This window comes from Hirundo rustica, chromosome 6 (genome assembly GCF_015227805.2).
Source record: "Hirundo rustica isolate bHirRus1 chromosome 6, bHirRus1.pri.v3, whole genome shotgun sequence".
NCBI lineage: Eukaryota > Metazoa > Chordata > Aves > Passeriformes > Hirundinidae > Hirundo > Hirundo rustica.
In genome coordinates, this window is record NC_053455.1 from 33,699,293 (window position 1) to 33,719,347 (window position 20,055).

Sequence of the window (20,055 nt, forward strand, 5' to 3'; positions counted from 1 at the left end):
AAGAAACTAATTTGTAAGTACAACTGCAGTAGTGAGGCTTGGAAACCGAAATAGACAAGAACCTTTTCTGCAATCAGAATCAGAGGTGCAAAAAAGCCTGCATTCCAAGCAAGAACAGATTTGGAAGCAAAGGACATTTTATCAAGATGGATAGACAGAACTGCCTGTTTATTCAACCTCTTCAAAATTGGTTATTGGGTGGAAGCAGAGAGCCGTGGAAGAAAGGAAGAAGAGGTACGTTAGCCAGGAAGGCTAGTTTTAGCGTTCAGAATAGAAGAGGGCATTTGACAACACTCAAGCTGAATCACATCTTGCAAAGGAAATTTAAGGGTTCACTGAAAGTAGTTTTCAGCAATGGAAACAGAAAGAAACTAAGGAAACAAGGGGAGCATTATCCAGTAAGGGTGAGGTGGAGACAAAAGGCATTGTTGATTGAACCTAGTAAATTAAGACCAAATGAGCTGCCCCGAATTTCAGTAGCATCGATCATGAACACAGGGACAGAATTTCTCTTAAACTGAAAAAACACACAGCTTTTAGTACTGAATAAAACACAAAGATTACTTTTTTGCATATGACAATTCTTTTTATCCTAATACAGGGTTGACTCAATCAGTATGTGATGTGCTGTCCTTCGCAGATCCTTTTCCCTTAGAATTGCCATACCACTGATAAATCCCATCTGTGGCTGTGTATACTGCAGTGCTCTTTCTTGAATTGTAGCATGGATTTTCAGACTGTTTCCTTGTCTGATAAAAGTATTGTGAATTCTGAATTTTAACAGTATACTTCAGCTTAATAGCATAGTATTGTTTGCCTATTTAATATTGACAATGCAAGAAAGATTGTACCAAAGTAAGGCAACATTTTTAGCAGCACATTGCTGTATGGATTAGGCTTAAGATTCTCAAGAGGTACTTTCAAACTGATGGTCGAAACCTGATTTCAGCACATTAGGGCTTTTTCTTTTAAGCTAGCAGTATGAAGAGAAAATAGTAACAAGGCTTTATTGAAACATGCATGCCTCAAACATGGTATTTGTAGCAGTAACCTGGAAAAAAAAAAGTGGAAATTTAGGCAGCACTATCAATTTTGTGTGTGTGTTTGTACAGGAGAGGAAGTAATATGTCAATGGCTGACTGGCAAGAGTCACTGATACAGTGGAAAGCCAGAGAACCTCAACAGACCAAGGCTTGAAGGCTTAATTTGATACTCTCTGAAAAAGCAGATTATTGCTGCAAGAAAATGAAATGGTCTGGGGAATAGAAATATGCTCCTTGCAATAGTTAATTTGGTATTGAATGTAGCTATACAATACAGATTTCTTAAATGGGTAATGCTGGGAAGCAGGCAAACAGGCTTCTCTACCAGTCAGCAAAGTGGCAAGTGCAGTTTCCAAATGAAGAAAAAGCTGCTATTCTTTATATCTAAAGCTTGCTGATGAACATCTCCCACATTGTTTGTGGTGTCTTGCTTTCATTTTATACAGAATTTTTTACAGAAATTTTCTCTGATAGGTTTCAAAATCCTGTACTCTTCAGAAATAACCATGTTCATTCATGCATAGGGTGGCTTTCTAAGCTTTCGTTTCAGCTGCCTTCTAATATCTTGTGCTTCTCCAGCCTTCTTCTCATACCTTCCCCCCATCAAATATCTTGTCTCCTGCTGAAATATTTTTCCATTTCATCTTACCTAAAATAGTTGTGACCAAACTTACATTCTGATGATGTTTGCTCTCCTTTTGATTCATCATATGACTTGAGAGCATTTAATCTCATTTTAAGAAATATTTTCTAGGAAGCAGACCTTTATTAAGAATATGTATGTAATATTTATGCATAAATATAAAAAATAGTACATATTAATATTCATGTTCTTGACACTTTTCTTGAAAGTATTATCATATGTATATAAGATAATCTTTGGTGAATAAGGCTTACTTTGAGATGAAAAGTAATGAAAAGAAAAAATTGTTTTATTACTTATTACTAAATAGAATTATTACTTTTTTTGTAATTACTAATGCTTAGTAATTTTAGCTTTAATTCTTATTTATGGGTTTTTTTCAAGTTACAGAAAATAATTCTGAAAATGTGAAAGTTTTATGCTTTTTCTTGCTTTTCATTTTTTCATCTCAAATATAGTTTTGACTTTAAATGGCCAATTTTATATTGTAAGTTAAAACTGGAGATCTGTGTTTGGAAAGGCTTATAATACTAACACAGTTGCTTTTGCGCCCATTTAAATGTAATAAATAGTTTTGTTAGATACTGTGCTTGTTTTACAGTGTGTTTTTAAGGCGGCTTCAGATTTACTGCTGGGAAAATCTTTAATGTTCAAAGTAAATTTTCTGTGAGGGAGTTTTAATGTCCAATAGGAGCAAAGTACTATGATAAAAAAACACAGCAACAGTTAAATTCCTTAAGGCAAACTTGCTTCATTACCTCATTTATCGATCAGTAAGCCAAGTTTTAAAAGAGAGGCAATTTCTTTGGAGCAATTCAAATAGCAGAAAATCTTGTGATAGTTGAATTGAACTAATAATGAAGATGAGTGCCAATAGAGTAATAGTAGAAAAGGGAAAAAAGCTAAATAAATGTCTTCTGTTATACATATTTGTTCTGAGTAGTCAATAAAACTAATAGAAATTGGGTTGTTTCCAATGCAAATCTGTTTGATTCTCTCTGTAAGACTTTAAACTTGATTTCCCGCCTTTACGCTTGCCAGTGTAAAAGAGCATTTTGTAGCCAGTGTTTTCAGATGTTTTGCATTGGATTTTATCTTACAAAACCGATTAGAATTCAAGCTGATCATACTCCTGTGAGTATACTGTTTGCATATCTAGTTAAGTTTCATTTTACAATCTAAAATCAAAACTATTACATTGTATTTGCCATGCTGAGTTACACATGTATGAATTGGATGCATATTAATTAATGCTGTAAATTAGTAGCTCTGACGTAATACTCAAGTTGGAATGGTAAATAGGGAGTGCTATATTCCCACTTCTGACAAGCACTGCATGGGAATTTCAAGTGTAAATTCCTATGCCTGTAGGAATTTGGGAAAATCACAGCTCAATAGCTATTTCTGTTAAAAGGTTGGTTTCTCTTTTGTAGTGGGATCCTGAAAGAACCATGAAAAACTCTTTCAGGACTCATTGCCTTGCAGAGAATCATGATAATATCAACCAGGTGCCTGATAGTATCATGGCAAAACAGAAAACTTGTGGGACCTAATAACCTGGAATAGCAGTATTGGATTGTATTGGATTTTTTAAAGGAGGTATTTCCAAGCCAAGTGTTTTTTATCTTTCTGACATATAAGAAAAGTAAGAAAAGTGGGGTTTTTTTTCTTTCCTTCCTTACTTATCCAGTGAAATCCTCTTGATTCTCTTGATTCTAATGTTTATTTTCCTGAATTGTGGATTAAAATATATCTGGAAGAAATGAAATTTCAATCTAATAGTAAAGATAAACTTCAAGAATTTAGGTGTACCTCCATGAATTTTATTGATGATGACACTTAATTGATTGAGATATTACTTTATTTAATGTTTTATCTGGAATGAATTTCAGCCTCTGTTGTGATTAATCTATTTTTTACTTCCTAACATGTTATCTCTCACTATATATGTATGTAAAATATATTTATGAAATGAAATAAGCAATGGACTCATGACATGTTATTAAATAGAATAACATTTGAAAAAGGTACCTTTTTTCCATAATAAACCATTAATTATTGCATTCAATTGAAAATAGGTAAGTCTGCTTAAAGATAACATACAACTTAGAATTTGCCGAGATTGGTGTCCTGGATTTTTTACTTACAAAACACATTTTGTTGAAATGCACCGTGCTTACATTTCTTTAGAGGTAGTAATTGTAATTGTCCAATTATGTAATAGCTTGCTAAAAAACTATTTAGAACTGGGAAAGGGAAGTCTTTCCCACTTTGCTCAATATGAGACCATAGTTTAAATGTGAAAATTTTTAATAGACTACAAAATAAACACTTCAGAAAAATATTTGCGCTAAGGGTTTTTTTCTTGTTGCTCTGCAGTCTCAGTTTGAACTCAGGGTATTCCATATTCGTGGAGAACACGCTGTCTCAACTGCTCAGCTTGAGGAAACCATTGCACATCTGAAGAATGAACTTGATAATAAATTAAACAGAAGAAATGAAAAAGCAAAGGATATTGGTGTTTCTACTGAAGATGATAACCCACCAAAGGCATACCGAAATGTATGTATACAGACTGACAGAGAAACTTTCATAAAACCTAGTGAAGAAGAAAACAGAGCTGTGAAAAATAACCAAATAGTACCTAAAAAGCTTAATATTTCTTCTTTGACACATAGTATATCTGCCCAAAGTGAAAATAAGGACAATTACAATGTACTGTCATCAGAAAGTGTCTTGTCTTGTCAACCAAAACAAGTGCTGCCTCCTCCTCCACCACCACCACCGCCACCTCCTCCCCTTCCTGATTCTTCACTGTCCACTGTAGTTCCTCCACCACCACCTTTGCCAATGGGTCCAACTTCACTAACATCTGGTCCACCACTGCCACCTCCACTTTCCGAAGGCTGTAGGAATTGTCAAGCACCACCGCCACCACCACCGCTTCCAGGGCTGGGACCTCCTGTTCCTCCTCCACTGCCTGGATCTGGGTTACCTCCACCCCCTCCACCTCCTGGGCCTGGGTTCTTTTTTAATAGCACTTTATCTTCAAACCAAGGTCCTCGAAAGCCTGCCATTGAACCTGGCCGTCCCATGAAGCCTTTGTACTGGACGCGAATACAATTGCAAGATAACAGGTAAAATACATTTACTTGGGCTTAGAGTTGCTCCATACAGGTCAATGTAGAGACATGGAATTTACATAATTCTAGAAAAAAAACCTGAATCAGTTCTAGAAGTCTGAAAAAATAAGTTGCTTTAAAATACAATATTTAAATTAAAAATATATGTATTATAAATGAAAATCTGCATCATAGCAAAAAGATGTTTTGTTTGGGCTTTTCTTCCCAATAATTCACTGCATGGATAACTATCGTGAAAGAGTACGTGCCAGATTTAGCACTGAAAGTAAAAGGATAACCAAGAGATTAGAAAGATTTTTTTTTTTTTCCTTAATTTTAAGTCTGCATTAGAAATGGAATTGAAATGTTAAAAGTTTGGTCAGGGGAGAATTTAATTGCATTTTTGCTTTCCAGTCTCTTCATGTGATCCTATCTCTGGAGAGCTATGTTGTGTCATCCTCTTTGATTCCAGTTCAAGAAACTCAAAACAGTTAAACTGGAACCTAAACTCTGTGTAGAATTCTGTTAGAGCAGGAATAGTAAAGGATAGGTATAAACATAAGCAGCTCAGCAACCTGTAGCGTGAAGCGTCCGTTATGGACAAGTCTCAGTACCAATGGAGACCTCTACAGCTTAAAAAAATAGATATAAAAAAAATAATAATAATAACCACCTTACTGTGATTTAGTGCAGGGTTAGAATCACAGATGTAATTCAGGGAGGGATGCCATCCAGAGGGACCATGATATCCTTGAGTAGTGGGACTGCAAAGAAGGCCAAGTGCAAGGTCCTGCTCCTGAGTTGGGGCAACTTCCAACTATCAGTAGAATCTTTGGAATAGAGGAGGAGGACTTAGATGGAATGTAAGGAAGAAATTCTTTACTGTGATAGTGGGGAGGCATGAAGGGTTTCCAGGAGGAGCTGCAGATGCCTCTTTCCTGGAAGTATTTACGGCCAGATTGGATGGGGCCCTGTGCAGCTTGGTCTAGTGGAGGTTGTCCCTGACTATGGCAAGGTGTTAGAATGAGATGATGTTCAAGGTTCTTTCAAGCCAGGTCGTTCTAGAACGGTATTCTAGTAGTGTATTCTGTTGTACCAAATCCAAAGTTACTACAAAATACGCTGTTTTATTGATTAGTTTGTAAGTGGTCATTTGGTGAACAGGCATAAATAAAAATTTTTGGCCAGTTTTTTTGAAATGATCCTACAATCTTTGTTTATGCTACTTGTGTATTTAGCTGACAGGAGAAAAGCAGTTCTCCCAATTACACTTTCTGAACCAGCATTAATACCTTACTGCTACAGCTACTCAGCTGCTCTTTCAGATTTGACTGATTCTGACTTTCCTTCCTGTGTTTATTACTGTAATATAGAGCTCATTAGGAGGGATGGATCAGAAAAGATGTTTAAGAGACACGGACTATTTTATTTTAATGAAGAGTTGTTCATTAATTCAGGTCCTGCATTAATGCAAGTAATGAAATTACATTATTATTTAGAACTTGAAGTTCAAATCATTATTATCTGTGCTTGAAATTACATTAGCCTAGCAGCAGTTACCAATATGATAAATTTAAATATTTTAATTAGTTAAATTATGTTACTATATATGGCTTACAGTCATAATACATCATAATATTATATTGCTAAACAATATATACACATAGTATATTACATATAGTATTATATAGTGTGATTATATTATATATTGTAATACATTGGGGTTCTATAACTTTATTTACCCTGTAATAATTATATTTTATAAATTATGTATTTAAATTATTTAATATAATAATAATATTTTATTTTTAGGGGGTTTTACTACATTTAAACACTTCCGAAGTAAATAGCTGCAGTTAAGTGGATTTAAATATGAGCTTTATTTTGCTTTACAGCTCTGAATTTATTTTGATGAGAAACTACCACTATTCTGGTGTAATAAGACATTGTAAGGTGTTAATATTTTATATAAAATATTTGACAGGAACAAAGAAATTAGTGAAATGTCAGTTTTATATTAGTTTTTCAGAATTAAAAAGAATTAAAATTTTCTGAAAATTAAATTTTTTTCAGAATTGAAATGTTTTGGATCAGGAGGCTTGAACATTTTGGTTTTACTTTTCCAGTATTTCTGCAGCATAATTGTTTCATAGTGAATAAATACTTGGTCCATAAATAAACTTTATGTAATTCTTCCTGTTGAATCAATGAAATAAAAGTCTTCTCTCTGAAATAGTGCTGGTTCACCAAGTTATTGCAAGGTAAGGTATAATTCATAGGATTCTGATGAACTACTGGTGATGAGATGTAATGGTCCAGCATTTTCATGGTTTGGTTTAGAACTGGAAATTTCTTCAAGGGTTTGCTGCTCAGAACAAAAGCTGTCCAGGGCTTTTTGTTGCAGAGCCAGAAAGAATCATTCATCAGTACTGCTAACATGAAAACTAATAGCAGGAAGAGCAAAGCTGTGGAGCTCTAAGAATGTCCTGTGACATGGAATATGCTGCATCAGCAGATGCTAATAGAAATAAAAAAATTAAAAGTTCCTTAAACATACATGATAGTAGACTGCTAAATATTATGTAGGGGAAAAAAATCCTATATTTGGGGGAAAAAAAGAATTGGTTCCTTTTGAATTGGTAGGTATTCCATTTTGTTGCATATTACACCTGTGTTTAGTGCCATCAGCCATTTGTATTTTATAGCGGTTTTCATCACTTTCTTTTAATTGTGAATAATTTCACTGCCTTTTAGTGACATCTGCTGGAAGAAGTGGTCCCACCTTCTACTGATAAACAGACAAGAATACTCAGAAGTTTTGTCCCACATGTTTTCTTGAAACATTGAAAGTTTGAAAGCCTCTCAGAATTGATGTACAATGTTTGTAGCACTACATATTATTTTCCCCTAATCCAGATAAAACTAGAGGTTGTGTAAACAAGCTTCCCAACTGATCCAAAACTAAATCCAGTCTTGGAAGGCAAAAAAAAAAAAAAAAAAAAAAAGGAAAGATAATCCATATTTAAAATTTGCAGTTGGTTGAATGCAGAAGAATACTGGCTAGTCTCCCAAAATATAAGCCACATAATTACTCTAGTTTCTCAGAACTCCAATGAGGATAAGTATGAGCATACAACATCTGTGGATAACATGACGTAAATCAAGTCCTATATAAATTGCCCCAAATGCTCTTAAAATATGCTTGAATAACATTTGCTTGCTATTTGTTGATATTGTTTATTTTTGTAGATCTAAGTAGATTACTGGGAATTTCTCAAAAAAGCTGACCCTGAAGTACTTCTAATCCTAGTTGAAGTGGCAGAATTCTCTTGACATGTATTTCAGAACAAGCTACCGTTGTTGCACAGAGAATGGTACAATACAAATTATGCATTTCGCTAGCCTTGCAGTCATGGACTAAATAGCTGAAATTAGGAACTGAAACTAATAGAAAAACTTTCTGACTCCTTACGAGAGCAAGGTATAGGAAAGGAATGCTCTTTGTGTTGCTTTGAGTTTAAATCCATAATGGATTTTCATGTTATGGTTAGGTCTCTTAGGTTTCTCATAATGTTTAAAGAATTTATTATTACCTTTCCCTTTATAGGAAAACTGCTATGCCAACATTATGGGAATCACTGGAAGAACCTGATATACTTGACACTACTGAGTTTGAATATTTATTCTCCAAAGACACCACTCAGGAAAAAAGAAAACCATTATCAGAGACTTATGAAAAAAAAACCAAGGCCAAAAAGGTATTTATTGTTTCTCTTTTTTTTTGTCTGGGATTTTTTGTCTGTTACTGTTTAGTCTTTCATTTTAAGAAAACTCCCTTTTAATTTTTGGATTTTTTTGTGAATGAGCAAGAAAGAAAACTAAGGATTGCTAGTTCAATCTCAGTTCTCTTGCTTGAGGATGCAGGGCTATTATTTACCTTGGAAGATTTTTTGCGTTTGACAATGAAAGTTCTACATCCCAGTGAGGCAGAAAAAATACTGTATAGGAGAATAGAATTAAAGTTCTAATTCATATCTGAAAGTGCCAGTATTTCAGTCTGTTATTTACCCTTGAGTGGATTTATAATTAATGCCTGTCATTAACTCTAGCAAACCTCTCTTCCACTGAGTTTAATTTTATCAGAAAAATAAAATTTGTAGCAACATTTTGCATAAGGAATGTCAATTTTGTTTTTTTCCCAGTATAGCTAAGGTGTTGTGTCAGGTGGAGTCAGGACAATCATGTCTTTAATGGCCAAAGCTACATGCAGTGGCTGTGTCGTTGCCATAGCACAGATATTGTCTGCTTCAGATATGATCCATTAGAGACAGCTGGCACTTTCCAGTTGGGATGTGCAGATAGGAAAAAGAAATGCCATTAGTATTATTTGCTGCCAGAAAAATTCTAGACTGAATAATAATCGATACTGCTTTCCTAAAACAGTGTGATTATACATCAGAAACTACTGAAACATTTGTTTTGTTTTAAATCTCTTTGAGTTTACCTGATTGGAACCACAAGAGGGCACTTTGCTTGTCAGCTGTGCTTGCTACCTTCAGTTTTATTGTAATAGAACGTGAAACATGTAGACATGTTGGTGGTCTCAGATCTTTCAGAACTTCTTTGACCACAAATTCCCTGCACTGTGTCTTAATGCGACAGCTAATGAGAAGTATCAGTAAGTCTGTAGAATTTATAGAACTCAAATTCATGCAATGCAAAAAGTAAATAATTTAAAATGGGGCCTGGATGGGGGCATGCTGTCATTTGCAAATACACGCCAAAGAAATAATTGTTATAATCCTTCAAATATTAGACTGAATTTGGGCATGAGCATCTCTGTGAAAAGTATTTTGAGATATTTTACTTGACAAATGCTTGAAGTGAATGTGATATGTAGCTGCAGCTGTATCCATAAAGTCCATTAGTTCACATATCTTATGCCTTCTTTCTAATATTTATTTTTACGTTTCATTAATTTACCTTTACCAGAAGTAATTATGTAGTAGGAAACACAGGTTTCTAAAGAACTTTGAAGAATTTAATCACTGTAATTTTAATGAGGAATTAATATGCACAAGTAGTTGCCTTTTTACTTCAAAATCTCAGTAATTGAGGGACTATATCTATTTCTCCAAGGGGATGACAGCAAACCAGGTACAGAATTAGGCATGTGTACTGAAAGATGAAATTGTGTTTTTCCTTTTCCTTGCTGCTTTGGAAACTAACTTATTTGTTTGAGCAGCGTGGGTTTTTTGTGGTCTCTCTTGGCTTATCCAAAATTGAATTGGATAATACAGAACATGTTGGTATAATAATATGCATTATTTCTTGTGAACAACCAGTGTATTTTCATACAAAGACATCTTTTTTATTTCTATCAATGTTTTATATATTCTACTTTGTTATTAAAGGTAAACATACTATTTTAAGACAATGGATATTTTACTGAAATTAATGAAATGAAAAAAGATTCCTTTAAAGTACTGTGACAAAATGCAAAAATAAACTCCCTAAGAAATAAATTCAGGATTATATGTACTGCCATGTCTTTCGTTTGGAAAACCGATGGGATTGTGATGATGGCGTTACAAACCATGGGTACTGTAGGTTTTTCTGTTAGAATTTTCAAAACTCGTGGTCAGTAGTGTGGAACATTCTATCATTTGGTCAATTTAAAAATTAAAAATAAATCTCCTTTTAGAATTTAAAGAAAATTTTAATTGAGTACAGAGGCATTTTCTTTTAGTATATCCTGTTTTTTCACCTTTCTCAGTTATAGCAGCAGCTGAATGTTTTTACAGACAGTTGGCCCTCTTAGATGGTCCTGCGTTTTTCTTTGTCTCTCTGAAATCCCAGATATCTGCAGGCTGGCTCCAGTGGGTCGAACTTGGTGGGCTGCAAATGATAAAGTAGTGGAAAGGCATTTTATTAACTTACAGGAGGGTTTATTAGAGGATAATAACAGAAAGCTCCTGTTATATATATAATATAAAGCTGTCCATTTGGCTGGTTTCATTTCTGGTTTCTCATGCTTTTTTTGGCTCTCAAAATTTCTTGCCTTTTTTCTAACAATTATATCTACTAGGGTTTTAGCAAGAATCTTTTTCTTTGCTTCAGTACATAAATTTCTGCTTATCTGGTCTTTAAAATGGTACCAGTGTCACATTATAAGGGATTGTATAGTGTGGTTAAAGATGCTTTCTATAGACATTAAGAAACACAAATCTTATGAGACTCATCATATATTACAGATTTAGCTGATGCCATGCCATTATGTACTTATTTATAAATTCCTTTTTCATCTTTTCTAAAAGAACCTTCCAGAACAAGATATTGGTACAGTGAGATAGTTGTGTTTGAAATAGTTAAGCTTTTTTATTTAATGATACCTGCTAAGACTGACCCACTCCATTAAACCTCTGCTCTGCACAAACTATGCCCTATTTCATAGCATCTTATACAAACTAAGTTCAGCCTCTTTGGTTATTAGGGAGATGACAGACCAATAGGTGGTGCAGGTCTGCTTATTAAAACATGGTTATTCAGTACTTTGCTCCTTGAATGAGAATTACATAAGTGTCCCACATTCAAGTTCCTTTTTCTATTGAAAGTAAGATTTTATCTTTTGAATTAGAGGGTAATTGTTTCTCATTTAACTCTTTAGCAGTTCCAGATAAAACAATATTATTCAGTTTATTCTCAGAATTATTAGTTTTGTGGGACCAAGTTGGAATAATCTGTATGCTTAGGCTGTGAAATGAATGCTTCTGTGGAAAGCCTATAGAAATTTCAGTTTGTTCTGTTCTTACCCATTTTTCCAGGTAGTAGACACTGTATGGCAACCCAGGTTAAAAAATTTGCTGTATGCTGTGCTTGTTTTTTTTTTTTACTTACAGCTGATAGACACCTGCCATTTTCAGCCAGAAATGTACAAATGTCCTACATAAACTGCACCAGGGAAGGTTCAGGTTGGACATTAGGAAGAATTTCTTCACAGAAAGGGTGATTAGCCATTGGAATGGACTCTCCAGGGAGGTGGCAGAGTCACCGTCCCTGGAGGTGTTTAAGGAAAGACTGGCTGTGGCACTCAGTGCCGTGGTCTGGTTGACATGGTAGTATTTAGTCATAGGTTGGACTTGATGTCAGAAATCTTTTTCAACCTGATTGGTTCTGTGATTAAGATAAATAGAATGGCTGGTCTATTTTCCAGTACCATTTGCTCGGCAAGTTATGGTCAAAAAGGAAATTTCTGAGTTTATATTCGTATGATATACATGTATTTATACTCCTATATATAATATAATTACAATATGACATATATTTTATAAAATGAATACTTATATCAATAAGATTCCAATATACCATCAATAATATTTCTATAAATACATACTCATTGTCAAAATAGTAGAATACACTGAGGACTCTGTGGACTTCTCTGCTAGTTGTACTTACCTTGGTATTTTCACTAATTTCTTGGATAGCAGAATACTAGCTCTGTAGCCACCACCTGTTTGTGAGAGGCTTCAAATGTACTGAAGTAGATCCTTCAGAAGGCTTTCATGTATCTGAGATCTGGTCTGACAGACAAAGATAAGCACAAAGCTAATGCAATTAGCTGTAAAGTTAATATAATTAAGGATATTCAGCTACCTAAAAAATAAGATGGGGTACAGCTGGCTAACTGAATGGTAATAGTTCAGCAGGAAGAGTCTTGGTGTTATGGTGGCTCACAAGAGGAACAAATCATAGTACTACTAAAAATGCAAAGCGGAACTCTGATCAAGAAGTATTACTTGCAAGAGAGACTACTCAGCCTTTGTTAAGAAGATGTCTCAGTTAAGAACTGCATCTAGATTTAGGCACTACAACCCTTCATTAAAAATTTGTTAACTGTATAAAGTCAAGAAGAGGGAGAATGATGAAAAGTGGAGTAGTCTCAAAGGAAAGAATCAAATTATTATGATTGTTTAGTCTAGAAAGGAGAAGGTTGATTGGGACACAAGTATAAGTGTAATCAAGTGCATGCAGCTGCTGCGAAGAAAAATTATGAAAAGCTTTCTAAGAGCAAAAATACCAAAGGAATGCAGAAAAATTTTGGCATGGGGAATTGTGTTTCTCTATTTGGAGATCTTTAGGAGAGTTTGTTTACAATGGTACGCATATAATTGATAGCTGTCTTGAAGTGCAGAAATGCTGCAAAGGACATTTTGAGTGCCTTTTCAACATCTTGACACTGTTAAACAATTAAAAGACATAGAGTCCACTTTCTGTCCATTGTCCTATGGATTGAAACAGCTGGCCATATTTTTTCAAGAATGGAAACAATTTCATGATTCCCAAAATTGTTACATTGGGTTACACTGATTTCTAGAGGCTTCTGACAAGTATGTAGGGGAAGAAAGGAAGGGAAATTAAGAATCTAAGCAGCAGTGGTTAAACTACTTAAAGGACTTCACTGAAGGTGATTTTATTTATTTTTAGAAATATAATAACTTATTTTGGAAAAGTATAGTACATTCACTTGATAGTGATAAAATGTAAAAATAATACAGGTAAAGCAAAGGTCAGGTGTACCTTCCTGGCACACAGGTATATACCTGAAGATTTAAAGTTTGTTATGGTAATGCTTATCTGGGTTTAGAAGCTCTGCAAACTGTGTGGATGCTCCTGCTCCTTTGATCATGGGGCCCTTTGGAAAATGAAGCACCTTTGGAAGAACTTCAAAATTTTTCCAACTGTACACTCTCCGAAATAATTCAGAAAGCTCTTGTTCTTATGCATTAATACTCTCTGCATGTGTGCAATCTCTTATTTAGTGTTCTACTGTATTATCTAGATAATGATGAAAATTATTCTGAGGTTTTGATATTATGTCTTGAGAATAAAATTAATTTTTTCTGGTTGGGAGAATTTACTGGCTAGATGAATATATTAGTTATGTCCCAATATTAGAGCAAAATGCTATGCAATATATATAAATATTTAAAATATAACTTTTCTCTCATAAAAATGTTTTTGAATTAAGACCAGATCTTTTATGAAGTAATGTAATGCAGTAAATGGTTAGAGTTGATGTCCATGAAATGGAGAAGAGATGATTGCTGACTTTCCCAGAGACTCTAGGTGGATAAATAATACACAGAAGGATTGGGATTTATTTAATAGTTATTTTATAGTTCTGAAGTGGTTGAATCTACAGCAGGAAAAGTTCAAATTACTGGAAGAAAACAAAAGTCCCTTAGCACCTGAATATGAATCAAATAAATAAAAGACATTATTCATTATGTATTAAGCTATGAGACTCTGTATTCTTGAAAAAGACATATTTAAAAAAGAAGATTTCTTTGCTGCAGTTTTTTCCATATGCATTTTGTAGCTCCGTTGTCAGATCTAACACATAAATTGAAGTTTTATTAGTTTTTCCAATATATTGGAGCACTTGTTAGTAATTTATCCTCAAAACCTTGAGTATTTTTCTATGCTTTTTCAAGAAACAGGATTGTTGAATATTTGTGATGCCACTCTGTCTTCATCTTACAAAAAAAAAAAGAGTAAATGTCAAGTAATTTGTGTCAGGTGTATGCTCCAAATGAAAGTCCATCAATCATTTTTGGTCCTTTAGTGCAATGATTATAATTTCAAAGACGCAGGAGGACATTAAAGATAATGGCTTTTCTGTTGTCTATTATCTCTAACAGACTTCACATAATTATTAACATGTGTTCTCATTTACGAAGAGTGTCAATATTTTGAGTGAATTGCTTTTTTTTAACTGAAAGGGATATGCCTGTCAGCAAGTTTTTTGTCCATCGAACTAAATGAGGAATTACAATTAATAAATTTTGTGTTTCCGCACGAAGGGCAGATATTGCAGAAAATGTTGGAAGCTTTGCAGGGTTGAAACACAATGACTGTCTTCAGCTGTCTACATAAGATAATAAACAGTGTTCAGACTTAAGCAGAAGTAGTAAAATGCTAGTGCGTGCTCTTCTGAGGCACTCTCACTTTCTTTTTATATTTTATGCGTTGCTGAGAAAAATAACTGCCGTTCCTTGTTTATCACAAAGCCCTGAAGTCATGTAGAATATAGAAATTATCCACAGGGTGAATGTCTGTTTTGTGGTTTGTCTTACTTTTGCAGTTCTGATAGGAGTGAAGATATTGAAATAAGTTTCTCACTAGCTCATTTCATACCTCCTGTTTGAACCTGATTAATTGCCATTTGTGTGTACTTCAGAAAAAGGCTAAAAGTAGTGGTGTTTTCAAGCTAATAAAATTTTAAATAGACTTAAAAAAATAGAAAGCTATGGTTCATGCATGTCAAGGAAAACAGTCGAATTCAGCTCTCTCTGGAGTAGGAGTATGAGAGATAACGTCTAGTCTTAAGCTTCTGAAATTTCATTGGTAGCTCTTGGAGTGTTTATGTGGAATGGCTTGAGGGGCATAGTTTGGCTTCTTGTGCAGAATATTCTTCCTGCGTTTGAACAGGGTTTCAGCAATCTACTCACGGGTCCAGGCTGTTGATTTGCTGTAAAAGTTAGTGAGTGGGAATGGAGGGAAATGCTGTAATATGCAGGACAGCTTTTTTTTAGCTTATGGCTTTTCTCAGTACACTTCATTATTATGGAAGGAATCCATGCACCACCAGGAGGAAAGATTTAGCTTTTAATCACTAAAATAAGCTGAATCTCTTCAGATTTCAACACCAGTAAATGTCTTGGACAGAATGTAGACATTGCAGTTAAACAAAACAGTAAACTCTATTGTATAGTATTTAATGAAATACATTTCTGGCTACATTAGAGAAACACCTTCTAATGGAAATGGCAGAATAATTTATTAGTGTATTCAAGCTTTGGTATATTTTCACTTTTTAATTAGACTATAAAGATTTGAAAGATGTAGATGAGACCACTTGTGTGCCACAAATCAGCTAACTTAATAACATTAAAATACAGTTGGGGGGGAAAAAAAATCACAAAAAGCAAATAATGCTGTGGATCAGTGAAGTAAATGAATTCTCATCAGCAGTCACAGTTTTGTCACTAAACCAGAAGATGCTGCATCCATCACAACAATACATTCATATTACGGAGAACCAACAGGCAGCTGGCAGATCCCACCAGGTGGAATAGCAGCATCAGCTGATGTCAGCTGGGTTGTAGCTGCTTTCGTGTCACTGCCAGCTACAAGCAAGTCCCAGTATGCTGGGAGGTGATCAGTGATTTGTCTTATAAAAGCATAGACTACATAGTTCATCACAGTCTTTACAAACTTTCCTTTTATTTGCCTTATGTTTTTACTGAACTGAAAAAGTGCCGATTTTTTTGTGTCTCCTTTCTATTTGGAAGCCACACACATATGTAATTCGCCCTTAGTGACTTTGCCAGAATTACCATCATTTGGGACAAAATTAGTGTCTTTGAAAATGAATTCTCTGTTTTACTAGTGATTATTTATTTTAACTGCAAAATATTTTAATTTACACATTGATTCTAAAAATTTTTGACAAAATTCCGGTATCATACTTATCATTGTAACTATGGGTTTGAAGTAGTTTTATGCTCAATTTAAGCTATTCTGTTGTCATTGTCCTCCATTTTTGCTCCCTAATCAATAAAGTATTAGCCTTCAGTTACTTGGTTGAAACTATTTCAGGTAGTCTGCATCTAGTTTGACACATGGTAATTGTGACCACGTGTACATTTGTCTAAAATGCATGTGAACATACAGTCAGATGCTGTTTTAAATCATTAATCTCTGGTTAAACTTTTAAAATTATATAGGGCTGTCTTTAAGGGGGTTTTTTCACAAATCTTTGGAGGGGGAGGTCTTAGTGACGTTAGTTTGATCATATCTGGAGAATATATTAGCACTTACAAATACTTCAGTGGAACGATTTCAAATGTCATATTGTCTACAGCAGCTATAGTCTGGAAAGGTTTTGCCTCAAACTAGGCGTGTCTAATGGGGTTTATGACAACCTCTGAATTTGCCCTGAACAAGGTCAACTTGGAGGTCAGTGAATGCTATACAAATTGCACACTGCTCAAACCTGTAATTATCCCTGTAAGAAGTTAATGTGCTGTGGAGTTCAGCAAATTCATGTAAAGCTTCAGAAATAACCATGATAAACCGAGCAGTTACTTACATTTGCTCAGAAGAATTCAGTCAACAGGATGTGATGTTTCCACAGCATTCATTTAAGGTGAATTGGAGCAAAATCATCTTGTCTGGTTGTGTACTCAGGAGATAAAGATACTGAATTCTTTGTCATTTGAACAAAACACTTTCCATAGTAATAATTTCTTAATATCCATCATATGTCTTTTACATATGGGCAAGTAAAACTCAGGATAGCTTTTCTTCAAATTTTGACAGAAAATATGTGCTATCTACTTTAACATGAGTTGATTATTGAATACCTACAAGAGGGACCTAAAATATCTGTCAGCTACTTGTTGAAGAGAGTATGTATTCCGACTTGTGCATGTATTTTCCAATTTCCGTACTCTAAATAAGAACTAAGTTCTTTTCAGTGTCATTTCTCTTTTTCCTCTGTTTGTCAAAAAATTTAGTTTTGTATAGATGAGTGACTAGGTATTTTCATAGTTAAATATTTGTAAATCACATTAAACAGAGGTAGGAAACATTTTTATGAGTTAGTATAAATTTTGTTAACTGTCTCTAATGCGAGCATCAATAAAACTATTCCAGAAATAAGGGATAACAATTGCCTTAAGTTTTTACTGTTATTAAATATCCAAATGTAAGTGCCACCTTTAAGTGTTAAAATTAAAATTTGCGAAATATAGATTAAATATTGTTCTAATACTAAGAATATAAATTTAGGGAAAACATAGATATTAGTTTTAATTTTGGGTAGGAGTTCGTATTTTTAATAGTTTTTGTCCATCAACACTATGAAGTAAGCCATCTGCTTTGATCTGAACATTATGTATTTTTGAAGAATTTGTGTCTGTATTGCATTTTGTGATGTGCTCCTGTCATATCTCCCTTATGAAGTGAATCAAAATCACAAATACCACTAGACCAGACATTGTGAGAATTTTTTATTTTTTTTTTTACATTTCTGACATCTGAACTACATTGATCCCCTTCTTTATAACTAATTCCAACAGGCCAAAATAACGTTTCCCTTCCCACTCTTACTTCTCCCCTAAACTGACAGCAGAAAGTATTATAGTCTGATTGTCAGTATATTACACTATCAAATATCTGTACCCAAATGTGAAAAAAAATCCTGAAATCCCTGTAGAGTGTCAATAGTGTGGAATAAACACATTCAGACATGGGCAAAAGAAATACTTTTGAGTAGTGCCTAGTGTTCCAGAAGTAGTGTTGAGAGGGCATAAAAAGAAAATTCTAATTGAAGAAGAATTCCTTCTTGGTCAGGAATTGATTCTTTGCTGAGAAAATGGACATAAGCCCGTTCACACTGAAATGTAAACTAGCAGACAAACTAAGGAACTTGTGATGTATTCAGTGTCTTTAATGGTTCTTAAATATCTTTTAAAGAAAAAGGGGGGGAAACCCATATTGCAGAATAAATGTTTGATGTGCCTTTTTCTTTTCCTGCGTGATAGCATCCTACAAGTAAGAGGTGATGTTTTTAGAAGACCTGGTGAGAATTCAGTCTTAAGATTCGTTTGTTAAGGTGCAGAGCACAAAGATAGGATGGTCTTGCTGCCACATTTAGTTAATAAAAGGGTTTGATCTGAGGAGAAGTACTCAATTCAATTCACAAATTAGTTTCTGTTGTAAAAGTGATCGAATCCTTTGTTGAGTGTTCCCTTGATCTCAGATAATTTTGCATCATATTTCTAGATTATCAAATTGCTGGATGGAAAACGGTCTCAAACTGTAGGAATTTTAATATCGAGTTTGCACTTGGAGATGAAGGATATTCAACAAGGTAAGTGTTCCTTAAACTTAATGTGTATTGTACTTGCATGAATATTTTAGCACTCAGATAGTTTCTATCTTTGCAGAATGTGTTTTGAATACAGTCTCTTAAACTACCAGAAGAGTAATTCTTTCAGTATATTCTAGCATATGTAAAAGTTTCACCTAAAGACTAGAATTGAATTTAGGTACAACTCCTACTGTACATTTACAGTTAGCATAACACTTTCAGTACAATGTTTTAATATTCCTCCCCTGTGGTTCCCTGCTCTTAGCAAGTCATCCACCAATAGGAGTTAAATGGAGAGCTTACACATGCAGTCAGCATTTTTTAATATTTACATTTTGCTTCATTAACAGTATAAGAAGTATATCCCAAACTGATGTTACCACGTAAGAATCAGCAAGAGAATTACTGGATGGCATTTTACAAACTGTGGGGCTAGTCAGTTGTAAATTCCGTTACTGGTAGAATTATTTGAGTTTGCCAATACAGCTGTAGAGAAATACAAATTTTTCAGAACACTGGGGTAATTGAGAGTCTGCTTATGTTCTGGATTTAAAAAGATATTGTTTAAGGATATTGTTTATTTCTTTTTCACATTAAGAAAAGGAAAATATTCACCATTTAAAACAACTGCTGGAACAACTCAAGTTGATGTCTCCTTTTTTGCTATTGTTTTCCCTCCATCACATGCAAATACTGGGTAGGGTGTTGAGATGCTGCTGGCATTGATTATTATTAATTTCAAAAGAGCCTTTGAGCATCTAGCACTTTAAAAGCACAAGGGCTTACAGATGTCTCTTGGGATGCAGAGGAATAAGGAAAAGAAGGAATAACTTTGTGCCTGCCAGTATTGTGTGAAAGGTATCAGAATGAGATGGAAAAAACCTGCTATTACTAAAGGTCTGAATAATTTGCTGGCACAAATGTCAGCAGCATAGGGATAGGATAGAAGCTTTATTACAAAAACTGGGTAATGTTCTTAAGGATCTTTCAAGATGGATTTTTCTTTTATTTTCCATGCCATGATGTTCTACTAAAATAGAGCATCTCTATCTCTTTCAGTTGTTTGCTGTACTTGTATAGCTTTTGAAATCTTCTGGCCAATTCATGTAAAATCTAAGATCATAATGACCCAAGTATTTGGGTATATATGCAATAGGATTTTTAGCTTGAGTAAGCAGTGCACTCTTGGATCACATGTACCAGTTGTCCTGTTTGCTGTATTTGTATTGCAGGGCAATGCAGAGCAGTCTCAGAGTGCATAAACATCCTTCAGAATCAAATTAAATGAGAAGATATGCTTTAGGAACA

At 34.3% G+C, this 20,055-nt stretch overlaps 1 protein-coding gene across 3 annotated transcripts in view; it reads left to right on the forward strand.

Moving 5' to 3' along the window:
- Positions 1 to 20,055, forward strand: part of FMN1 (formin 1) — a 173,234-nt gene that overhangs the window by 82,907 nt on the left and 70,272 nt on the right. For all 3 annotated transcript variants that reach the window (XM_040068119.2, XM_040068120.2, XM_040068121.2), the window contains 3 exons: positions 4,066 to 4,823; positions 8,416 to 8,566; positions 18,660 to 18,747. In XM_040068119.2, the coding sequence (XP_039924053.1) occupies positions 4,066 to 4,823; positions 8,416 to 8,566; positions 18,660 to 18,747 (997 nt within the window). The remainder of the gene's footprint in view (positions 1 to 4,065; positions 4,824 to 8,415; positions 8,567 to 18,659; positions 18,748 to 20,055) is intronic.